Raw genomic sequence first — 24,110 nt, 5'->3', positions numbered from 1 at the left:
TTGTAACTTTTTCCATTTAAAAATATTAAGAAAAAAAAAGAAAAGGGGTTCTGCGCCTGGATTTCCCGTGACTAGACAGTTATCTCTCGGTTTTTAAGCAGCAAAGTGTTTATTAAAAATCACACATGCAGTGGTCCTGCACCATCTCAGAGAGATGAACCATGAGCTGGAATCCTGGGGGATGGAGGGAGGAGCAGGAGTGCTAGTCAGGATGAAAGCTTCTGGGTTAGGCAAAACTGCATTTGAATCCCAGCTCTCAGCCACTTACTGAGCTGTGGACCCTGGGCCAGTTACTTAACTGCTCTGTGCCTCAGTTTCCTTGTCTTTAAAATGGGAGTAATTAGATGACCTCTCATTGGGCTGTAGTGAAAATAAAGTGAGGTCATGCATGCAAGATGCTTAGCACAGTGCCTGGCACATAGTATTCAATAAAGGATAAATATTATTATTATTATTATTTACAGTAGGCACTTCCTAACTGAAGAGTGGGGAATGGTGACTATAAAAATCTAGAGGAGGGGACAGTGACCTCAACTTTGCTAGGTCTACCATGCTTCCTGACACATATGGTGATGTGCTCTTACGCCACCCACCTGAGAACTGACTTTATTCTTGCTGGTCTTATCCCCATCTAAAATAAAAGACTACATTTCCCAGCTTCCCTTGCAGCTAAGGGCAGGGGAAGTCTTGGGTGGGACTTCCCTTCGGGAAGCTGTCCTTTTCCTCTTCGTTGCCTTCAGCTTTCCAGTGGTCTGGATCCTACAGTCGATGGCAGGAGCCCTGCTAGCAGTGTCAGACCTTGAAGCAACCCTGAAGGAAGAAACCACACCCTGGGGATGGTAGAGCCCAAGCCTGGGAGCCTGAGCCCCTGGTGACCCTGGAGTCACTATGCCAGCCCCAGCTCGCCTTCCTCTGCACTTCTTTTATGTGAGAGAGAAACCAATCTCTATCTTGCTTAAGCCCCTTTTCTGAGTTTTCTGTGATAGGAAAATAAACCCAGCCCTAACTAATAGAGTTCTCTCAGAACCAACCTAAAAAGCAAGAGCTCATGGCAGGAAGGCGGCGAGGGCTGTGCCCTGGGGAGGGCTGGCTACCAAAGGGGAGGTTGGGCCTCGCCACTTACTCATCGCCGATGTAGAGCTTGGGCCAGACCTCGTTGACATGCGTGTACTGGGGACCGCCCTTCCAGAAGAGACGCTCCAGCTCGAAGGCTCCGGGGGTCCAGTAATCCTCAGCCTCCCCCTCCTCCTCCACCTTTGGCAGCAGCTTCTTGGCGGACGGGTAAGCATTCTTGAGGCTTGTCTTCGGTTCTCTGGATGTCATTTTTGGAGCCAAGGGATTTTCTTTCCTTTCTGCAGCTGGTCGTGAAAGAGGGTCAGGATTGGGGTTAGCAGGGACAGAGGTAGGGAATGGGCTTCACAAAAAAGAGGAGGGTATAAGCGGATCTGAAGATTTGGCAGGCATCCTGCTTCCTCTTCCCAGGCCACAGAGGTCAATCGGGAAGGCCATGATGGCAGTCAAACAACACTTCCCCAAGATTCCAGTCTCCTGCAAAGCAAGCATGCTGGGCGCCCTCTGACGTGGGCATTCGCTGCAGACACAAACAGGCTTCAGGTCTAAGAAATCCCTGCAGGCTGCCTGCCCTTTGCCACCTTTCTTTTAGATTTAACCCCTTTTTTGGTGCCTACTCTTTCCTTTATGTGACCGGAGTCTGCTGGCTCAGGCCATTTTGAACCTGAATAAGAAGGCCCAGGAGGTCCCTGCCATTCCAGGCCTGCGGTATTCAGCGTCTGCAGAGAGCTGTCATGCAGTGGAAAGGGCACACCTGGAAATCCAGAGCCTGTGTGGTCTGGGCAGCCACGCACATTCCGGGGCTTCGGAAGTCTTGGGGTGGAAGGAAACTTGGCTGCGTGAGGTTTTGTCAACTTGTTAGGAAGCTGAAGTCAACGCTGGCTGCTCTCACACGAGGAGGCTGGCAGTTGTGCTAGCTTACCAGGGGTTTGGAAGAGACGTTCCAAGCTAGAAAGCTGTGTCTGCAGATTGGACCGTGTATTTGCAGAGCTTGTCAGGCTCTGTGGGTGGAATATGGGTGAAGAGTTTCCATTGTCCCCAAAGAAATGAGTTCATTGTGGAATTGGGCACCATGTGTTCTGTGAGCTGAGTGACCGATACACTCAGGCAGCCTGGGAAGGGAGGTTATACTCATCGTGCTGGGAGACTGGAGGGAAGGGGGAAAGGGTGGAGTGACTGAGAAACGTGAGTGCAGGTGAGTGATGGGGAGGGAATGTTACCCATTTATGTAACAAATACTTATGTAGCACTTACTGTGTGCTAGGCACTGTTCAAAGTGCTTTGCAATTATTAACTCATTTAATCTTCTTAACAACCCTAAGAAATAGGCACCATGATTATCTCCATTTTGGAGATAAGGAAAACTGTAAATTGAGGATGCTTATAACACATGGTCTTAGTCTTCTGAGAAAAAAAATAATTGCCCGGAGGGCAGGTGTTGGGGTGGAGGATGCAGCGTAAGGAGGGCCAGGCCAGGGACTTGAAGAATGTAAAAAAACCCCAGTAGCTTCAAAGACCATTAGGATCCTATCGAAAAGACCCAGAACACATCTTGAAGAGGCTCCCACTTATCAAAAATGGAACAATTTGAGCATGAATAATAAAAATAACTGCAGTTAGTAGAAACACATCAAACATTTAAATCATAATGATACTCAAATATTCACTTTTGGAAGATGCTAGAGAGCCAGCTCATTATGAAGACAGGCCAGTAAAAGAAAAGAATCTAGCATTTGTCATTCCTTTCGGCTGCAAACTGTACTACTGGGTAGATGAGGGAAATTTTCTTTTATAGAAGAACTTCAATAAAGAAGGAAGGAAGCACCATTTTACAACACCCGATGAGCTAATGGATGTAGGCACTGAGCACTGACTGCTGGCAGCATAAGAGACGTCAGACGTTACGGGCCTTCTGATGGAGGAACACACCACCGCTACCACGAAAGGAGCCTCGCCAAAGGAAGACCTGGACCTTTGATCAGAGTCCTCAGAGTCTAGATCTAGCAAAAAATTTGCAGAAGATTCAGAAGACAGTTAAGTTATACCTCAGGGCCTTATCTTTTGGAAATACGTAGTGAAGTGTTCACAGATGAAATGATATAATGTCTGGGATTTGCTTCAGAAATAATACTATTGGAAAATACAATAATATATTGTGTCGGGGAGAGGGGTATAGGTGGAGGTGTGATGAGGCAGGATTTGCCAAGGATGATGGCTGCAAGGTCATTCTGTTCCTCTTTGTGTTTGAAATTGTCCGTTAAATTTTTTTAAAAAGAACAGGAAAAGGCTGAAACCACTGCTCTGAGAAATTTGATTCTCCCAAGTTCACAGTAGGTGAATTAAAGGATCACTGGCTAGCAGTGTTTTTGGGGAAGCCTGGATCTGTGACTTTCTCCTGCAGAATCCTGAGTTGAGGGGTGGGGAGGCAATGGGCTGCAGAGGCCACCCTTCTTTGGAGTCTGTCAAAGCTTGATCTAAAGACCACCTCCCTCAGAATCATCTAGCACTTGCTAAAAATACAGATTCCTGGGTTGCACCCTAGGCCAGAGTGGGGCCTAGGAGTCTGTATTTTAACAAGCTCCCAAGTGAGTCTGTTGCTCACTAAAGTTTGATAATTGCCCAAGAATGTGGTTCAAAAGTCAAGGAGCTGGGACTTCCCTGGTGGTCCAGTGGCAAAGAATCTGCCTTTCAATGCGGGGGAACGCAGGTTCGATCCCTGGTCAGGGAACTAAGATCCCACATACCGCGGGACAACTAAGCCCGTGTGCCACGACTACCGAGCTTGCGCACCTCAACGAGAGAGCCCACATGCCACAAACTACAGAGCCCACGCGCCCTGGAGCCTGCAAGCCACACCTAGAGGGAAGCCCACGCGCCTTAACCAAGAGCCCGCATACCTCAATGAAGATCCTGTGTGCCACAACTAAGACCCAACGCAGCCAAAGAAAAAAAAGAGTCAAGGAGCTGTTGAGTCAAGAGAAGGGTAGGAAGGGTGCTCAATATACTTTCCATCTTCTCATTGACGTGCAGACCCAGGTCTTTAGCCCAGAGTAAGGGTGTGGGACTGGGAGGAGGGAAGGGCTGGACAGCCTTATTCCAAGGCTCCTTGAAGATGCTCCTTCACGTTGTTTTCAGCCTCGGTGTCTGACACATAACAGGTGCTCAGAAGGTGAGTGAATGAACGGAAGGAGTGACTCGGGGTGAACGAGTAAGACTGGGGGGCCTGTGCTAGGGGCTCAGTCGGAGCTGATGAGGCAGGACGGAGCCTTGGGCTAATGTGGAGGCGGGGGAAGGTGAGCGAGGGGCAGAATACAGGATGGACAGTCCCCTGCAGCAGGGAGCTGCTCAGACCCGGACTTCACTCTGGGGCCTGGCGGCTGGCATTTGCAGTCACCAAAGGACGTGTTATTTTAAGGGATGGCCTGAAACTTCTGTAGCAGAACCAGCCCAGACACCTCAGTCTCCCGAGAGTGGTCACGCCCTCCCCGCTGCAGGCCTGAGGTGCCTTAACTTTGAGATGCCTGGAGTTCTGCCCGTCTATGGCATCAGATCTTCTTGTTTCCAAGCGAGTCAAAGCTGGGCACCATTTACCTAAATTTAGAGGTTTGGGCCATTTTGAACCCTGCCTGCCACCAAAGGAGGCTTCAGAAGAAGGGATTTTAGGGAGACACTGGAGTAACTGCATTCTGAACCTTCTGCCCGCCTCCTTGTGTTACTGAAGCTGACCTCACCCTTGCTGAGGCTGGTCCTCCTTCATTATACTGTGGAAGGAGCCATCCCCATCCCCATCTCCGTGCTGAAAGCCTCGGCTGGATTTCCAGACAGAAGAGGAAGTGGTGTGGTCTACCCAGAGCGGCTTGGCACGCAGAGGGAGCTCTGGGATCTATTATCCTCCAGCATGCAGATTGGATGGGGGATGAGAACAAAGCACAGAGCCGTCCAGAAACCACAGACCTGTAATCTTTCCAAATCCTGAAGGCGGCTTGTGTGCATCCCTCTCTGCATGGCTCCCAAATCTTTGAATCTCAGAGAGGCCGGGAGTGTCTGTTTCCCAGATCACAGCCAAAATGGAAGGGGAAGACAAATCTGTTCTGTTTGGTTTCCATAGATTCGACCTAGAGATTAACTGCCAAGGTCTTGATGACACATACAATATCAATCACAGGGCTAAATGTCATAATGAGAGCTGGGCAGGTTGTCAAGAGAGGCCTCCAGGTTCCTGTTACAGCTTCATATTTAAAGGTTTGGTCCCAGGAAACCAAATGCCAACTTGAAGGCTATGTGGCCTGTATGTGCAGCAGCAGCCTGTCTCTTCCTCAAAGGATAGCAGACTCAGGCTCCTTGCTGGACGGGCCAGGCAGGTAACATAGAGGAGTTAAGTGCATTGGGTGGTAAAGAATAAAACAAACAAGCAAGAACCTAACTATTGGCCTCAGGTAGGAGGCATCAGGGAGTGGTGGGGACTGTGGCCGAGGAGAGAGCAAATGCCCCCACTGAAGGGGGTGGCAGCTTGCCATTCCATGTGGGAATGCAAGCCCAGATGGTCGGATAGTTTTATGAAAAGTCAGAAAGCCAGAGTTTTGTGGGAAATCTGCTGATTTTAAAATTTTAAGTCAGTAGGCAGCCGTAACAGAGGCTATCCTTGTCCTGTCACATTCCTCAGCTGAGATCACTGCAGTGAAAGTGGACAGCTCCCTTACACAAAAGGCTTCCTCACTCAAGCCCCTGTATTTCCCTGATTGAGGCTGTTTTCTGGTCTTTGTGCTGGTCGGGGAGTTACCTGCTTCCTGGAACACCTCACAAACAATTTGTTCCCAAACTCTGGTCTCAGCGTCCACCTTTGAGGGAACCCAAACTAAGATACTGCTAATTTTAAAGCATTTAAAGACACTGTGATAACAGAGAATGCAGGGCCAAGTACTACTTGACCCATAAGATCTGGAGTGCCATTTTCCTCTGTGAAACAGTGCCCTTTCCTTTGAGGAGCTATTTCCAGGAATAATCAAAATAGGGATCCCTATTTTGATCCTATCCTGACTCCATTTCAGACTTTTCAGTGGTACAGCTCATGTTTGGTTAAAGGTTTCCCTTGCCCAGTGAGGAAAGGCTTTAATCTGAATTCACAAATATAATTTTGACACCATGATTTGACTTTATGTAAAAAAAAAAAAAAAAACCCTTATAGAATTTAGGATTAACACATATACACTACTATATATAAAATAGATAACCAACAAGCACCTACTGTGTAGCACAGGGAACTGTACTCAATATTTTGTAATAATCTATAAGGGAAAAGAATCTGAAAAAGAAAAAATATATATATATATATATATTCTTGTATATAACTGAATCACTGTGCTGTACCCCTGAAACTAACACAACATTGTAAATCAACTCTACTTCAATTAAAAAAAAAACAACCTTGTATATTTTTGTTCTTGTTTTTAACTAGGAAAAAAAAAAAAAAAAGCAAAATGTCAATACTGTGGGCAAGTGGCAGGACTCAGGGAGATTTTTTTCCTGTCTTCTGTTTTGGGATTCTTTTAATAAATAATCATATTTTATAATAAATAACCATGTCTATATTTTTTTAACTATGCTGGCCAAATAGAACAGTCTGGGCTGGAAGCTGCTTGTGACTTCTCACTCCATCTTACGTGTTCCCAGGACCTGGCTCTTTCCTGGGGCTCCTCTACCTCTCTGTTCCTCTCTCCCCACATTCACTGGCTTGTGTCTCTTCTCTGCTCTCAGAGCCCCAGCAATCACTGAGGACTCAGATCTACACGTCTTATCCTCCCTGAGCTTCGCTTTCTTCTTTAATAAAATGGAGCTGTAACAAGAGGGGTAAAGGCGATTTTAAAAACAAACAAACAAAAACCCAACCTGAATTCTTTTGCTTTCTAAGGTGGAAGACGGGAGAAGCCCAGTGGAGAGATGCATCCTTCATTTGAGTGGGAAACCTAAACCCCTAAGTGGACCCCTTGAGCCTGCAGAGACTGGCCAGGTCGCCATGCCCAGGAGTGTGAGCCACAGAACAGGCCTCCTGCTTAAGAAAAACACACAATTTAAGGATCCTTTTCTCGGGGAAAAGGTAAGTCCTAAAGCGTGATTCCGAAAGTGATGGAGTGAACAAAGAGAGCTAAATGGCTCTGTGCAAGAAAGCAAGGGTCGTTCCAAGCCTCTAGAACATCCCCAGAAGGGGTGTGAGGGACCCTGCTGCGGAGTGGCGAAGGGAGGGCTCGGGGCCAGAGCCAGCCAGGTGAGGGGCGTCCAGGGCACACAGCCACGGGACTCCTGAGAAAAGTGATCCCAGTGCTTAACTTTGCGGTGCCCCCTGGCAGTGTCAGCCCTCTCTTTGTCACCCCAAACCTTCAGTGAAATTGTTAGACAGGACAGACAGCTGTATTCGTGGTGGACTTGAGAAATCAAAGGGGAAGAGGCTTGTGCTGGTCGAGAGAAGAGACCAGAAGTTTCTGCAGCAGCATGGACAGTCTGATTCTGTTCTTATACAAAAATACATGTCACCAAAATATTAACACTGGCTCTATGTTTATTTTAGAATGATGAAATTATACGCGATCCTTCTTTTTTTTTTAAGGAACCATCTTTTCTAAAAATCTCTGTGCTGAACGTATATTACTTGAGTATATGGAGGGGGAAAAAAAGCCTGTGAAAGCTGTATTTGAGAACTGTTCTGGATGTAGTAGATGCGCACCCTAAACCTACGGGCTGAGGCACAGGAAGGTGGCCTTCAGGACAAGGCCTAACCAGGTGTTCTTTACATCACATATGGCACTGAGTGCCCTCCCAGTCAGTGTGAGCTCCCCAAAGGCAGGCCTGTGTCCTCCTTGAGCCCTCTGGTGGCAGAACCAGGCCTAGGTCGTGTCACAAAGTCATTCTAGTCCCTCAGTGCTTCCCGGGAAACCAGAAGGGAGTCAAGTTTTATGGCTCCTGAAATTTATACCATTTCTTTAAGAAAAAGAAGAACAAATAGGTGCAGGGCCTTAGAAGAGGCTGGTGCAGGGGATTCTGAAGCTTTGGGGTAAATCCACCTCTAAAAGAAGATCCTTTCCCCTTTGACTGGAGGCAGACCTCAGATGAGGAGGGCAGCATCCCTCCCCATCCCTTGGGGCTCTTTGACTTGCCTTACCCTGGTCTTGGTTTAGGCTAAGTCAGCCAACGTCAGGGGTGCTCTGGTGGGTCATGAGTGGGCATGGGAAGTGGCCTTGTTTTGTTTGTTTGTTTGACCGTGCCACGTGTGCAGCCTGTGGGATCTTAGTTCCCCAACCAGGGATTGAACTCGAGTCGCCAGCAGTGAAAGCGCAGAATCCTAACCACCGGACCCAGGAAATTCCCTCGTTTTTTTTTTAACTTCACCTCAGATGTTCGGCCTGGCCCTGCCCGCCCCCGCATGCCTCCACATCCCTCTGTTCAGCGCCAGGGATGGGCTGGGCCAGAGAGGTCTCTGCCTTCTTCAAGGTTTTGGTCTAGTAGAGCAGTTATAATCTAATCTTTTAAAAATGAGTCCTCTTCCTTTGAAGGTATTCTGTATCTGTGGATATCACATATTTATGTCCCTCGATGCATTGGGCTCATGGGGGAAAGTTAGTGTGTGTTGCATGCATACCACACTTTTTCCATGACACCACCCAAGTTGGGTTTGGAATGTGCCTTGAAAGAAGAGGGAGGGTACAAATGTTATTGTGGTTGGGAAAATTACTCTATTAGGAGAGTAATACCTACTGCCAGGGTACGTGGAGGGGCAGAATTTGGCAGCAGTATACATATATACATATACATATTTTTAATTTACTGCAAGTCATGCTTGTCCTTACTCATCTTAAATCTACAAAAACGATCCCAACTAGGAAATAAAAGTTGTGGGATTTTTAAAAAATTAAAACCTGGCCGTAAAAACCCTAGGAATTTTTTGTTGCTATAATTTAATTCCTAATGTATCAGACACCATCCAAGTTTAACAGATACTTTTTTCTTTTGGATTCTGGCAAGTATGTTAATAGGAGGCAATTATGTGAATTAATATAAAATCCTTTTATTTAAAAAACAGAAATGCCTTCATTTAAAGAGGTAATTTAATATTTCTTCTAAGATGGTGTTGATGTCATTAACTTGTTTGATTAACTCTTCAGATGGTTTCAAAACGCTTTGGGGTGGTAATTTATGAACTCCTAATTGATTTTTCCAATCTCAGTTTGGCAGAGTTGGGCCTCCTGGAAACTGTGAGGAGGCTGAATGCTCACATGTGGCTTCCTTCTTAGACAAGGGAGCCGGCCGGGAGGGACTTGGTCCCTGCGGTCGGCCCAGTGGGGTGGAGGAGGCTCTGGGTCAGGAGACAAGAGGCCATGATGTCTGACCAGGCCAGCTGTGGTGGAAACACTGCAGGCAGTTACACAGCTCATGAATTCAGGAACAGATGGCCTTTTAGCCCCGCTCTTTCGAAAATCACTACCCACTCTGTGTCACCTCAGAACGTGAGGCTTCCTTGTGTGGGAGAAAGATGGGGGGGTAGACTGGGGGGGTGCAGCCCTCACCATGGTCTCACCACCTCTCTCTTCCTGTCCCCACCACTGTTACTCACTAGGCCGGTGTCTCAGTGTTGCACGGGGCAGGCTCTGGACCTTGGGAAGGCTGTAGGCCATGCTCCCACCTCTTAAAGATGCCACAAAAGCTCACTGAGAAACCCAGGCCCTGGCAGGACCCAGCGAAATGACCAATACACTCGGTGACTCTTAACATGTGCCTGGTGATCATCTGCTCTCAAAACCTCCTCGATAGGGAATAGCTGCCCCCACTTTACAGATGAGAAAACTGAGGGTCAGAGAGTTTAGTCACATGACGCCAAGCTAGTAAGTGGTATGACTGGGCCTCAACCCAGGCAGCCAAGAATCCCCACCCAGGCCACTAGATAGGTCACTGTATCTTAGTCACAAGGTATACGTTCCTGAGGGCGGGCCTGGGCCGAGGCCTCCCTCCCCCCCGTGAACCCCAGAGCGGTGGGAAGTTGCGGAAGAGCCCTCACCGGCCTTGGGGGCTCACGTACCCAGGCTTCAGCTTCCTCATCTGCAGAATGGGGATAACATCTGCGCCTCCCTGCTTGTTGGTTAAAGGAGATAACGTGAGTCCTTAACACATGGGCATGGACTCGCAGAGCGTGTCATGTAGGGGGATGGGGCGGCGGGGGCGGGGGGGGGGGCGGAATTCTCAGCTGTGTTGGGAGCTAAGTGCCGAGCCGAGAGTAAGGGAGCGGGGGTAAAGCAGTTTGGCAGGGACCAAGGGTTTTTGTACTTGTGGCAAATGGGTCGGGGCGCTAATGAGTCTGAACCTTCTCCTCTGAGTGATGGGGCTCCTTTGCTCATGGGTGAAGTACAAGCAAGGCTTTTGGGAGGAGGAGTAAGGCCTCTCTCCAGCCTGTTGACGCCTGGTGGCCATGCCAGGCCGTGATGAGACTTGATCCCCTGTTTACTGCGCAAGTGGTAGGCCCAGAACCATCAAGGCTCACCTGAAGCGAAAAGTCAAGCACCACGTGCGTGCCCTGGAGTCAGGCTGAAGAGGACGAACGCAGCTAGCCCCCACGCGCCCCCAGCCCGGCTTCCCCAGCACCGGGACCTGGAGAGGCCGCCCCCAGACCCAGGTGGGAGTTCAGGCAGCGGGGGAAGCGAGCGAGCGAGAGAGAGAGAGAGAGAGAGAGAGAGAGAGAGAGAGAGAGAGAGGCGTGCCCCCGCCCCCAGCTCACCCCACGGGAGGGACACCCAAGCACAGCGGCTCTGCCGTCAGGCCCCGAGGCGCACTGGCCTCACTACGGTCTGGGCTGTGTGATGTCGGGCAAAGCACTCCACGGCCTTGTGTCTCAGTTTCTTCATCTGAAGCGACGTCGACAAGGTACACCCCGCCCAGGGCTGCCGCAGTTCTGAGGAGTAAGTACGGGAGCTACTACTTAGAAGGGAAGCTCTCGGAACCGTGCCTGGCACACGGTCAGCCAGGGCCCCTTACTGATTCGCGGGCTTGCACAGCATCGGGGGAAGGCCAACCCTGGCTCCGTGGAGGGCAGGCTGCCCCCTCCCCAAGTGCACCCAGCTGGGCGTCGCCAGGGTTGCAGGGAACACTAACAGCCAAGCCCCTGGCCTCAGGGCCCCTCTCTACTCCTCATCCCCCTCGAGTTTGTCAACAGCCGCAGGAACTCCACCCTCCGTCAGGACTCAGTCCCCTCCGACCCAGTGCCACCCCAGGACCGAAAGGTCCCCCGTGAGGGCTTCCAGCTTATCAGATGGTAGAGGACCAATGTCCCCCCTTCACCCTCAGCCCAGATCTGCTTTTGACCCCGAAGAGCCTCCGACCTTCCCATCACTCCTCAGACCCTCTCCCACGTCCCACCCTGCCCCCACCCCATACCCAAGGCTCTTCCCTTGTACGGGACTCAGTCAGAAGCCCTTCAGGTGTCGTTTGCAAATGTCATTTGGTGGGAACAAACTGCCTGTGTCATGAAGAGAACAAGGAGGGCGTCACAATGGAAGGGCAACAGAACAAACACTGAGGACCAGAGCCCCTCAGATGCTGGGATCGGAAGCAAGGAGACCCCGCCCCACGTACACCCCATGCCCTCTCCCATCTTACTCAGCAGTTTTTCCCCTTGGAATGTTTTCAGCTTTTCTGAACAGTCAGAGCCCCCCACTCCTTGGGTTTCAGGCCCGTGAGGGGCCACTGGGGCCTCAGGACAAGGGCCCAGGATCTAATGGGAAAGCCCTGGTCTGAGACACAAGACATCTTCCCACCATCCTGCCTACACACGCCGCTGTCTTGGTCCAGAGGCCAAGTCCCTCGGTGACCCAGTCTCCCCGTCTCTACCAGAGCAGTCATCCCCAACCCCATCCTCCCACCAGGATGGGGAAAAGCTCCAAAAGTAGTCACTCTGTCCAAAAGATACTCAGCGTTACCCAGGACACAGGAAGAGTTCTCATCCCCGGGGTTTGGAGTACTTAGTTGTAATTTGTGCTGCCCTATGCTTGATGTGAGTCACTACGGGTGTCTCCATTCCGCCCCCACCTCCCGCTGAGATTTTTTTCCCCTCTACTGGCTAAATGGATAAATGGAGAGCCTTGCTGGAATATGATATGCGATACAATGCATCCAGGGCCTCAGAAGGGCCCGATGAGCTTTAACCTGTCCTATTATCCTTTAGAAATGGTCATTGAACTGGAAGCCTAGATTTAGAGGAAGGGAAGCGGAGAAGATTTCTTGGAGTCTCTAGGGAAAGACGGGGCAAGAAGAAGCCTGTCAAACAGAAAAGGTGTCAGCTGTTCTCTGCCGCTCCAGAAACAGGGTGGAAAGGGGTCTTCTAATCCCCACACCCAGGCCCCCAAAGAACATTTGATTGGACCCAAGAGGTGCCAGCCTCCCACCAGAGGGGCTTACCTGTGCGCACCGGGTCCTGGCCAAGTCAGGAGGTGCTGGTCCGTGGGACGTGTGGCAGCCGCACACCCAGCCACCCCGACTGGCATCCAAGAGCCTATTTTTAGGGTCAGATCTGCTGACGCTGACCTTGTGTGCTGCCCAGTCTGAGAAGAGACCCGTGGCATCTGCTCGCAAAATGATTTGCCAGTGTGACCTGAAACCCTTGACTTCGGGAGTTCTGTACCTGGAGCCCACACGCTTGTCCCTGGCCCGCCTACAGAGGCAGGACACGCAGGCACCAGGGCGGGGACAGGCAGGGGGAATTTCCCAGCTTTGTTTTCTTGGGATGGACGAGCCCAGGTGGCTGCTCAGTTCTGCCCAGGGCTCTGTCCTGGAACAGCTGGAACGGGGGAGTTTTGCCCACTGGCACAGAGCCTGCGGGAGGGTCGGGGGGCACCCAGCCTGGAGAACTCTCCACTCCAGTCTTTTCTGGGAGTTTGTGGAGCCGTCTCTGGAGAGTGGATGGAATGAATGCCACATCACGCAGGGCGATCCGTGAAACACCTCCGCCTTCCAGAGAAACTCTGGAAGCTTGGGTTCATTTGCATTGTGTCACTTCCTGTGGGACCTCCAGCAAGTGTCCAATCCATCTGGACTTCAGTGGGGAAAATAATCATAATGTTGCCCTCTTATGTTGTTATGAGGGTTAAATGAGATAAAGTTTGGAAAGTACTTGGCACAATGCCTGGCACATGCTAAACATTTAAAAAATGCTGGATGGTATCAGGGTGCCAAAAATATTCCCAATTCAACAGTCATTCCCAGGTCTCTCTTCTTGGCGGTTCCTTCTCTCAATCTCCTGCCTCTTTGGCTCCAGCCTTCTTTGCTCCAGGATCCCCACCACCACCCCTACTACTGTGGTCCTCCTTTTTAGGGCTGAAGCGGGGTAGTCCTGTCCAGGCTCCTCTATTTTTCTAGTAAAATCTTTCCAGCGCTTCCTATAGTTCCTGTTAATGAGTGACGTGGTTTTTCATCCTTCCCCATCCTTTCACCCTCTTTGGGCATCCTTCAGTGTGTGAAGGATTAGGGGGAGTGGGAAGGGGGTCCCCAGTCTCTCCACATCCTTCACTTAATAGGGTCTTTTTATGTTGGGGTCATTATATTGACCTCTGCAACTTTGTATTCAACAAACCAAAGATCGTCCTCACAAGTTGCATGTTTAGCTACTGTCAGTTTTATTTAGGGTGATTATTTCTTCTGGTATTTTTCATTGCGAAACTTCTGAAAAGACTCTGCTTCTGTTGATTTCTTGGTGCAGAGAATATTCACAAGGCAGAGTGCTCAGAATCTAAGTGTACAAGGAGGTCAAAATGTCAGGGTCCAAATGTCCTTGCTGTCAAGTGCTGGAGTGAGAGCTGCAGGGTCAAAGGCCCTTCTGCAATTACCCCGAGAACTAGAGGAGCCAGAGATGCTGGATCTGACAAAGACTGAAGAAAGATTTCCATCTAGCTGGGAACCTGGGGGGCCGGTCCCAGCCCTAGCCCCAACCCCAGTCCCAGGTAAGGGCTAAGGAGGCAAGAGGAGCTGCTGAAGATATAAGTTGAGAGGGGGCAAAAAATCAAATATCTAAAGACATCTGAGATAGATAGGTAGATAGGTTGATAGATAACCAATAAGAGAGGGGGATAATATTTCACACTGTCTAGAAGGGTGGCCAGGAAAATAAAGCCAAGAAAAGAATGAGGTGGGTTGCTGGATTATCACCTCCATTAGAGTAGCCCCTAAATGCTGTGACCAGAAGACTGGTGACCCTCTCCCCATACCCCGCATGCCCCCAATCCTTCACACATTAAAGGATGCCCAAAAGAGAGTGACCAGGGTGGGGAAGGGTGGAAACCACATCATTAATTATGAGGAACTATAGGAAGCCCTGGGAAGAGGTTATTAGAAAAGAGTGGTGCTAGCAGCAACAGACACCTGGTCCGTCTTCTAGCAGCTGAAGGGCTGACCTGTGAGAAACCACGGTCTTCTCTGTGCAACTCTCAGGGCAGAGCTCAGGCCGTGGGTAGATGCCCCAAGAGCTGCCTTGTGTGGACGCAGCAAACGCACCATTATGCAAGGATGGGAGCAAGCCACGTAACCATCAGCTGGACTCAGAGATGCCTCCAGCTGTTCAAGACTCCAGGCATAGGCCACCAGGATGCTGTGCAACAGCAAGCTGCCCTAGTGCAGATAAACTGTGATCTGTAGAAACAGCTGTTATTTTCATTGTAGCTTCTTAGGAACTTACATACGGCAACATTTGACCTAGGTTTCTCCCTGACACCACCGCCTTCTCTGACCCATGTGATTTTCATTAGCAAACGCCCTTCCCCCAGAATCTCCCTCTACTTTCTCCATTTTCACGTGTAGGTAGACATTGATCTTTGTCCCAACTTCTCTGGATCAGAGTCCCACTTAGGCCCAGTGGCAAGGTGTGGTAGGCAGAATACACCCACCCCCACCCCACCCCCAAAGATGTCCACATCCTAATGCCTGGGACCTGTGAATAGGTTATGTTACAAGGCAAGGGGAATGAAGGTTGCAGGTGGAATTAAGATTGCTAATCATCTGACCTTCAAATAGGGAGAGTAGCCTGGATCACCCAGGTGGGCCCAATGTAATTAGAAAGGCTCTTAAACGTGAAAGAGAGAGGCTGAAGAAGAGGGTGGAGTGATGCCACATGAGAAGGACTGAACTTCCTGTTGCTGGCTTTGAAGATGGAGGAAGGGGCCCTAAGACAAAGAACAGCCTCTAGAAGCTGGAAAAGGCAAGGAAAAGGATTCTCCCCCAGAACCTGCAGAAGGACTGCAATCCTGCCAACGCCTTGATTTAGCCCAGTGAGGCTCACATCAGGCTTCTGACCTACATAACTGTAAGAAGATAAGTGCTGCTTTAAGCCACAAAGTTTGAGGTGGTTTGTTACAGCAGCAGCAGGAAACTAATACGTGAGATTTAACAATACATGACTTTTCTGGGTTGAAAAATTCTAGAGGCTTCTAGTGCTCTGTGGATACCTGACTTTACGTGGATGCTGAATATAGCTAGAGCCCAGGGGAGAGGGGGCTCTCCCACCTCGGCTGCAGATGTGTGTAGTCTGATGGCCATAAGTCCTCTGCCCTCCAAGAAGTGTCTTTCTTCTTTCATATTAAGAAGACAAGCAAACAGACTGAGGCCCATGTTCCACAGGCCACCCAGAACCCTCCGCAGCATCTTGAAGGACTGCTTTCCTCTGGGAGAAGTACAGGTAGGATGGCTCTCATTTCTCCTGAGTCAGTTTCCCTGTAGCCTTCTTGCCTCTCCACCTCACTGGCGCCCGCCAGCCTCGCCCTCCTTCAACCTCACCCCAAGTGCGACACCGCCCTGTTCTGTTCTTCCCCCAAAGCACCACCCACCCAGCGCCATTGTATGTGGCAGAGGGGACCACAGCACAGAACAGGAGACAGCTCCAGATTCAATGTCTGAGCTCCTTGATCTTAGAAAATTGTTGTCTGGGCCCCATCCCCAGGGAATTTCTCCCTCTAGAGACGACCGTCCCTGTACCTGCCATGTTCACGAGGCTCCTCTCTGTGTATACAATCGTCGCAGCTTTCCTTTTCCTCCGTTCTGGGCCTCTTCCCCTCTTCTCTAGACCTCCTTCAAAAGGCTCCAGATTGCTCCTCTCTTGATGACTATGCCGAACAGGTCAGCTCCCTCTTAGTCTCAACCTCCCAAGCAGGCTAAACTAGGGGCCTCCCTTTCTCATCAAAAAGCCCACCATGGCATTATTCCTAGATGAGTTACCGTCCCCAATCCAAGAGGAGAATCTTTTGACTCCCGTAGACAATATCATCCACAGACCCTGGAAGCAGGAGCCCCTGCCTTGAGCTTGTTTTTTTAGAGGTCCATGCATCTGTCTGTCTGTCTCTCTCTCTCTCTCTCTCTCTCTCTCACACACACACACACACACACACACACACACACACACATTGAGATGCTGGTAAGCACTCATTAGAATAGCTAAACCAAACAAGAACCCAGCAAGATTAAGATTTTTGGGGGGTGAAGAAACGTTCTGTATCTTGGTCATAGCGGTGGTCACACAACTATACACATTTGTCAGTAAAACTAAGAAGAGTGAACTTTGCTGTGTTAAATTTAAAAATAAAAAGGATATGGGTGCCTCATTCACCTGGGATTTGGCTTTCGGCACAGGCAAAGAGTGACGTGTAACTCTATCCACTTTTGTGACTAACACCACTTAGGCCGCAGAGGGTGTGTTTCCCCTTCCCGTACTCTGTGTCCTCAAAACAAAAGGTGACCCGTCTGAATTCCTTGAAGGTGAAGGTCGGTGGGTTGTGTTGCTGCTAATCTGGGGGTCCAGGGAGGATTGGAGCTGTGGAAGCCCGTGGCCGAGAGAACAGGCAGCTTATCCTGCTGAACCTGGTAGCGCCAAGCATCCATTGTGCGTCTGTGTTCTGCTCCAGGGCTCTGGAGGTGACCTGGCATTATTGTGGTATTCACAACAGTCACACAACAGCTGAGGGATATTTTGGTGCATTAAACAATTCATAGGCTCCTCTAAAGCATATATATGTAGGTCTAGATGTAATAAATGTGAAGCAAAATGCCAGTTCTTTACATTGACTACTAGAATTGTCAATCATTTTATTTTTGTAACAGTCGTTTATAAGATTTAACAAAGGTTTCAAAGACGTGAGTTAAGATTTTGAGGTTTACTTAAGATCATTTTGATTTAAAACTTTGACATTTAATAATTACATATTCCTTTTTACTTTAAATAGAAACTTTGAATATTTTAGAAAAAACTCTTTTGAAAATGTACATGGAAATGTTTTTCATGTTTTATTGTTTTCATTTAACTTGCGTTTTGATAAAAAATTTACCTTTGTTCACTTTGAATTCAATTACATTTTTAAATTTTATTTTATTTTTGGCTGCATTGGGTCTTCCTTGTTGCACGCAGGCTTTCTTTAGTTGCGGCGAGCGGGGGTACTCTTTGTTGTGGTGCATGGGCTTCTCATTGCAGTGGCTTCTCTTGTTGCGGAGCGTGGGCTCTAGGCACGTGGGCTCAGTAGTTGTGGCGTGCGGGCTTAGTTGCTTCACGGCATGTGGGATCTTCCCGGACCAGGGATCGAACCCGTGTCTCCTGCATTGGCAGCCGGATTCTTAACCACTGTGCCACCAGGAAAGACCTCAATTACATTTAATTTTTGATCCTTCAGATCAGCACTGTCCAATAGATAATGCAAGCCATGTATGCAATTTAAAATTTTCTAGTAGCCACATAGTGAAAAACAGGTGAAATTAATTTTCCAGGCAGGATTTTATTATTTATTTATCTATCTATTTATTTACTTATTTTTGGCCGTGCCTCACGGCATGTGGGATCTTAGTTCCCCAACCAGGGATTGAACCCCTTTCCCTGCAGTGGAAGCGCATAACCACTGGACCACCAGGGAAGTCCCCCAGGTGAAATTAATTTTAATAATATATTTTATTTAACTATGCCCCAAATATTATCATGTCAGCATGTACTCAGTACTCAATATGAAAATTATTGAGATATTTGATGTTCTTTTTTCCATGTGAAATCTGAGTATCTTACACTTACAGCACATCTCAACTTGGACCAGCCACATCTGAAGTGCTCAATAGCCCCACGGGGATGGGGGCTCCCATACTGGACAGCCGAGGTCTAGATCACTGAGAGTGAGACAAGTCATTGTGCTAATGGGGATCAGGATGGGGATTTCTGTTTGTCCTCTTGCCCAGACCTGACCTACCTCCTTCCAGCCTGGGTTGTTCCCCGTTCCTGAAGCCCATTGTGTGGGTGCCTTGGAGGTTTCTGTGGCTCTCCAGGGAGTTTGCTGGCAGCCGGCAGGGCCACATCTGTTGTGGAGCTGTCACTCATGACTTTGATGGCCTAGCGATGTCGGGACTTCATGTTTGGAAAGAAAACCTAGGGCCAAGGATGTTTCTCTGAAATCAATACCTCTGTTTATCTCCCTGGCTGTCAAAACACTGGAGTGCCTGCTGCCAACCTCCTGCTGGAGGGCTCTGGAGCCCTTAGGACCCAGGGCATGGGCTGTGGGTCGTGGTGCTCCCAAACTCCCCCCTTTCCCAGGAGATTGCCGTTTGAGCCCTGCTCAAGTCTGTCAGTGATCTCAGCAAATGGGTAAATTGCATCTCTATTAGCACCTCTCTCTGCACGCCAGGACTTATTTATTTTACAGATAGATGGCTGTTTCCTCTTCACGGCCTGTTAGTGCATCAGTGACATTGATGAGGCTTGACAGTGTGATTATTCGTGTGTGGGAGGCAGGAGAGCAGGGGAGGGACGGGCATGTGCTTTCAAAACATCAAGACTTGGGTTCAAATCCTGCCCCTGCCACTTAGCTCTGGGCTGGTACAAGTCCCTTAACTTTCCTGAGCCTGTATGTTGGGACTAATAACAGGATCTACCTATGGGGTTACCATGCAGATTAAATAATATAATGCACGTGAAGCTCTTGGCTTGGAAGAAGCATTGATGTTCTTCTCATTCTCCCTCAACTCTGGCTAATTGTTTTATCTCCCATTGGACAGATTAAGAAATCCCTAAAGAGGATTAAATTAATAAACCATTAGGTTAGGAGCTGAAATCCCCCTGTGGTTTCAGCACATGTTTATTGAAGTGATGCCCTACCCTGTGTCCAGGCCCTGTTGTAGAAGCAGGTGGTGGGACAGGAGGCAGGAAATCAGGGCCTGCCTTGGGTGAACTCACCGTGCAGTGGAGAAACAGACCTCTAAGCACCCACCGGCAGCTCAGTGAGCAAGGGCTGTGTTGGGGGTGCATAAGGGGCCAGGGTTGCCCAGAAGAGCCCGGAAACTCAAAAATGTCTGAGAAGGCCAACTTTGGCAATGGGGGAAGAAGGCTTGATGGGAGTATCCCGTGGTAATGTGCTGGTCATCCATGAACCCAGTAGGCACTTGACAAACTGTCATGGACATTTTTAGTTCAATCATTGTCATTAGCCAACCCATGATAGTTTAGTCATGACAGGTACCTTGAGCCAATTCCAGTTAGATCTGGGGGCATCGTCTAGGATGGGAAAAAACACACACATATACACATATACACTCACACGCATATGTACACACACCAATATATACACCCCACACACCCATGTATATACACATACCCACATATACACAAATATATGTACACATACCCATATGTATACATACACCCATATATAGAGAAATATATATACACACACATATATATATGGGCTGGACTGAGCTCAATTTTAGGAAGGGGTTGACTTTGACACATTGTGTGCAGTGAACCCTTATCAGTCAGGGGCCAAAAAGGGACAGAATTCCCCAGGGATGGTTTAAATGAAAAGATACTGATGGCCTACATACAGAGTGTGAGCAGTGTTAAGGGAACAAACCAGGGATACCGAAGCACCCAGGAAGTAGCAACAGTGGAAAGCCAGGGGCTACAGATGTGGCTGTGACCCAGCTTCGACCAGGCAGACGAGGACAACACTCTGGGGGATGGTAGAGCAGTGAGGTGGAAGGCACCTGGGTCCCTGCATGACCTCCTGGAGCTGAGTCCCCTCGCCCGTCTGGACTGCCCTCCTACCTCTGCAGTGACATGAGAGAGAAATAAGCAGCTGTCTGTTTAAGCCACTGTGTTTTGGAGTCTCAGTTACAGTAACCTAGCCTGGACCCTAATGCCGTCAAAGGCTAGTGTGGTTGCAACAGGGTGAAGGAGGGAGAAAATGTTGGCAGGTGAGGGCCTGTAATCGTGGGGCCCTGTGGCCATGGTAAGGAGTTTGGATTTTCTTCTAGGGAGGATGCTTACATGATTTGATTTGCATTTTAAGAAGAACCTCTTGACTGGTATGTGGGGAATGGAATGTGGTGAACAAAAAGTGAACTAAGGAGGGGACTGCTCTGGTTGTCCAGGGAAGAGATGCTGGTGCCTTGGTCAAGGATGGCAGCGACAGAATTTGTGAGAAGGGAGTCACGTTCCAGATATGTTTTGATGGCAGATTATAAAGAATTAGCTGGTGACTTTGACTTTGAGGTATTTGTCGTATGTTCAGGTATAAATGAAATAAAGTGCTTAACACAGACCTTAGCACACAGTATTATTGTTGTTTTAATAAAGGTTCTATGACTCTGATGAGGTAACTTTTTCCAGCACAAGATGCTGATGGATCTTAGGAGAGAAACTCATGTTTTATTAAGCGACTCACCACTTTGGTGTCTGTGCACATGGTCTCAGACTGTCCCTGAGGCCACTTCTCAGGGAGGGAGGTCAGGTGTGCCCAGGACCCGGGGAGACCCTCACTGCTGCAGTCAGTCTGGCTTGGAATGGGTGGAAAATTCACTCACTCTGCCCATCCCAGTAGAGCACCTGTCGTGCTGGGCAGCGTTCTAGAAACGGAGGGAAAGACAACAACAAGGTATATACTCTGTCGCTGCCCTCATGTTGCTGTTATTCTTTTCACTGGGATGTACAAAGAAAGTGAGGTGTCTTTATTTTTCTTTAGCTCTTCTCATCTTCCCCACAAGCCCCTCCCTATCTGCTGGGAACGGTAGACACTTAAATTTGCTAAGTAATAATGTCCCAGCCTCTTCCCAGTTAAAAGCTCAAACTCTCAGAATCCTCTTCTGTTGCACAAGAAGGATTGTGGATGTACATCAGGGTTTATTGCAAGAACCAAGGTGGGGAGGGAGCTTGATGCTGGGGGACCCCTTGAGCCTGGCTGCTGCTCACATTGGGCAAAATGGTCTCCTTCCAGAAGCCTAAATAGGTAAAGAGCAAGGCGCTCCCTGCACGTTTCACTCTGTCCCTGGGACGTTGTCTTAGAGAACAGAGGTCACCACCTCTAGGCCTCACTGCCACCTGCCCCCTCCTCTATGCCTTGTTCTCTTCAGTCATTCACTTTCTTTTACTTTCTTACCTGAACATCCTCTGGATTTGGCCTCTTTTTCCCATTTGTCAGGGGCTATAATAGTGAAGTGACTTCCAGGTAGGGTTGACTGATTTACAAATACATTTTTAGTATAAGTATGTCCTCTGCGATATTTGGGACATATTTATACTAAAAAATTATTTGTTGCTTATCTGAAATTCAAATTTAACTGGTATCCTGTATTTTATCTGGCAATCCTGCTTCTAGGGAACCTGATTATGGGGGACAGGGATGAAAAACACAGCCATTTAGTATTTTCAAAATATTATGCCTAATATAAGGCTTCGCTCCTGCTGGCCCCTTGGCTGAACAGATTTAGAGGGCCTTCCGAAAGAAGGAGGCTGCCCCCCGCCACCTCCTCCCTAGCATGGGCTGTTCCCAGTTTCTCAGAGGAGTCCATTGTGTGTGTGTTGTATGGAGAGGGCGGGGGAGATGGTAAAGGAACCAGCTTTGGCTTCCTGCCCTCCCCCCCATGCCCCACCGATCACACCAGGCAGGCCTCCCTGGGATGTGGGTAGACCCATCCTGCTGGCAAAGCTATTGCTTACCTAGAACTTTTATGAGGGCATTTTTATTGAGCTGTAATTGAAAAGAAAAAAAAAAAAAAACTCCAAGACATTCCAGATTTTTCTCATAAGCCTGCTTTAGGCGTGTGTGTGTGTGTGTGTGTGTGTGTGTGTGTGTATGTGTGTGACATTTAACTTTTCTCTCTTCTTCCCTAAGTTAAGGACCAGAATAAAGATGAACTGGCAGTCTGGAGAGCCTGTAAAACTCTTTTCATTAAGCAAATATTCTAGTGTTTGGAGAACCACGGCTTTATGTAAGAGGGCTGCGTTTGTCATTACAGTCTAATATCCTAATGTAAGTTTACAACCATATCTAAGAAACCTGTGATAGAATGCAGAGCCTCTTATATGTGTAAAACTGCTTGGCAAAAGTTTATAAATCATATACATCTATTTAAAAGAATGTGAAAGTAAATCCAGATGACGGCCTTTGGGAAACAGGCTGATCGTGGTCACCCCACTGTGCCCCATTGCTGTTCTGAGAAGCTGCAGGAAAAAATTGCATCTTTCTTGGGGTCTGTGTGACCAGCCCTCCCCTCCCTCACCCAGGAAGGATGGAGATCCAGACCTTCCTTCCCAAGTCCCTGGCTTTCTCAGCAGGAAGGAAAGAAGCGCAAGCTTTCTTCGAGGGCCTACTATGAGCCAGACACCGGGCTGCTTCTCTTGTTTCCATGCTTACAACAGCCCTGTGCAATGCTGGGATCCATCTCATTTTTACACTTGAGGGATGTGAGGTTCGGAAGAGCTAAGCTGCCCAGGCTCACATAGCTGGTTAAAGGATGGAGTCTGAAAGAAAACCGGAGTCCATGTGTGTGTCCAAGGCTCCTGTTCTTCCTGCCACCCCTTTCCCACCCCAGGCCACTCAGCTCAGCGGTGGCGGTGTCTGTTGTGATCTCCTTGCCTAGAGGATGTAGAGCTGCTTCTCAGGAGTCACAAAGCCAGACTGAGAGTGAGAGGGGTCTCAGGCCAGCCCCTTCTGTGTGGTGGCCGTTTCTGAGACAGGACTGCCTCCACTGACCCATTGTCCTGCCCAAGGGACTCATTCTCGTCGGGGGATGCCTGTGGTCTGACAGAAGTTCAGGAAGTGAATAGATGAGGTTCTTTCGGGTGCCCAAAGATAAACTCACTCTCCAGTGACCTCAGGGATTCATTGTAAGACCACACTGGAAAGCAATGCATCTCCTGGAGAATGGGCATATCTCCCAGGATACAGCACGACTCCAGTGACCAGGTTCACGTGGGGTCTCATCAGGTGTGGGCTGCTCCCCACTCCAGGACTCTGGCTTTACGGGGACCTGGCCCCTCTCTTCTAATATTGCTGTCACCGCCAGCTGACTCTTCTGCTTCTCCACTTTGTGATTTCTGCTGCCCATGGCTCCTGCTTCCTGATTTCAGGTACCCACCACCCATCCTGCTATCTCTAATTGCCTCCCACTTAGACTCCCCAGGAGAGAGGACCTCATTGGGTCGGTAGCCTTGCCCAGGACAGAACACCCATCAGTGACAGCCTCTTACATCAGACCACCCCACAGGCCCCTGGCTACCTGTGGGTCAGGAGACTAACAGTTAAGACCAGTTTGGCTGCAAGTAACAGAGACTCGGAAAACAATGGTTTAGACAAGACAGACATTTCTTTCTCTCTCATGTAAAAGAAGTGTGGAGGCAGAGCAGTCCAGGGCTAGCAGGGAGCCCAGCCAGTGCCATTCACACTCGGAAGTGGCACCGTGGAGGGGGGTGGGGGGGTTCAAAGGACACACACTTTGCCCTTTAAGGAGACTTATCAGAAGTTCCACACAATAATTCCACTACATCCAATTGGCCGGAACATAGTCACTTGGCCAAACTTACCTACAAGGGAGGTTGAGAGGTTCTACTTTGGCTGGTTGCATTGCCACCCAGCTAACAATTGAGGTTCTTCACCAAAGTAAAAGGGGACGATGGATATGGGGAGCAAATAGAAGTCCATGCCCTGGGACCCATCCTGATGCAACCATCTATGGCTAGGACAGTAGAGCAGCAGAGTCATATGACAGAGAGTGTGTGACAC

At 48.9% G+C, this 24,110-nt stretch overlaps 2 protein-coding genes across 2 annotated transcripts in view; one reads left to right on the top strand and one right to left on the bottom strand.

Annotated features, from left to right (window-relative positions):
• The window catches only part of DUSP29 (dual specificity phosphatase 29), a 35,101-nt gene extending 22,494 nt beyond the window's left edge, over positions 1-12,607 (bottom strand). The window contains exons 1-2 of the mRNA XM_007166564.1: positions 12,505-12,607; positions 1,124-1,358 (exon numbers count right to left, since the gene is read on the bottom strand). Of these exons, the coding sequence (XP_007166626.1) occupies positions 1,124-1,323 (200 nt within the window). The 5' untranslated portion in view covers positions 1,324-1,358; positions 12,505-12,607. The remainder of the gene's footprint in view (positions 1-1,123; positions 1,359-12,504) is intronic.
• The window catches only part of SAMD8 (sterile alpha motif domain containing 8), a 79,035-nt gene continuing 61,857 nt past the window's right edge, over positions 6,933-24,110 (top strand). Inside the window, exon 1 of the mRNA XM_007166570.3 lies at positions 6,933-7,165. Coding sequence (XP_007166632.1) covers positions 7,085-7,165 — 81 coding nt within the window. The 5' untranslated portion in view covers positions 6,933-7,084. The remainder of the gene's footprint in view (positions 7,166-24,110) is intronic.

Source organism: Balaenoptera acutorostrata, chromosome 16, assembly GCF_949987535.1.
Source record: "Balaenoptera acutorostrata chromosome 16, mBalAcu1.1, whole genome shotgun sequence".
Taxonomy (NCBI): Eukaryota; Metazoa; Chordata; class Mammalia; order Artiodactyla; family Balaenopteridae; genus Balaenoptera; species Balaenoptera acutorostrata.
The sequence above is the reverse complement of the archived record's forward strand: the minus strand, read 5'-3'. Positions and strand labels throughout refer to the sequence as shown.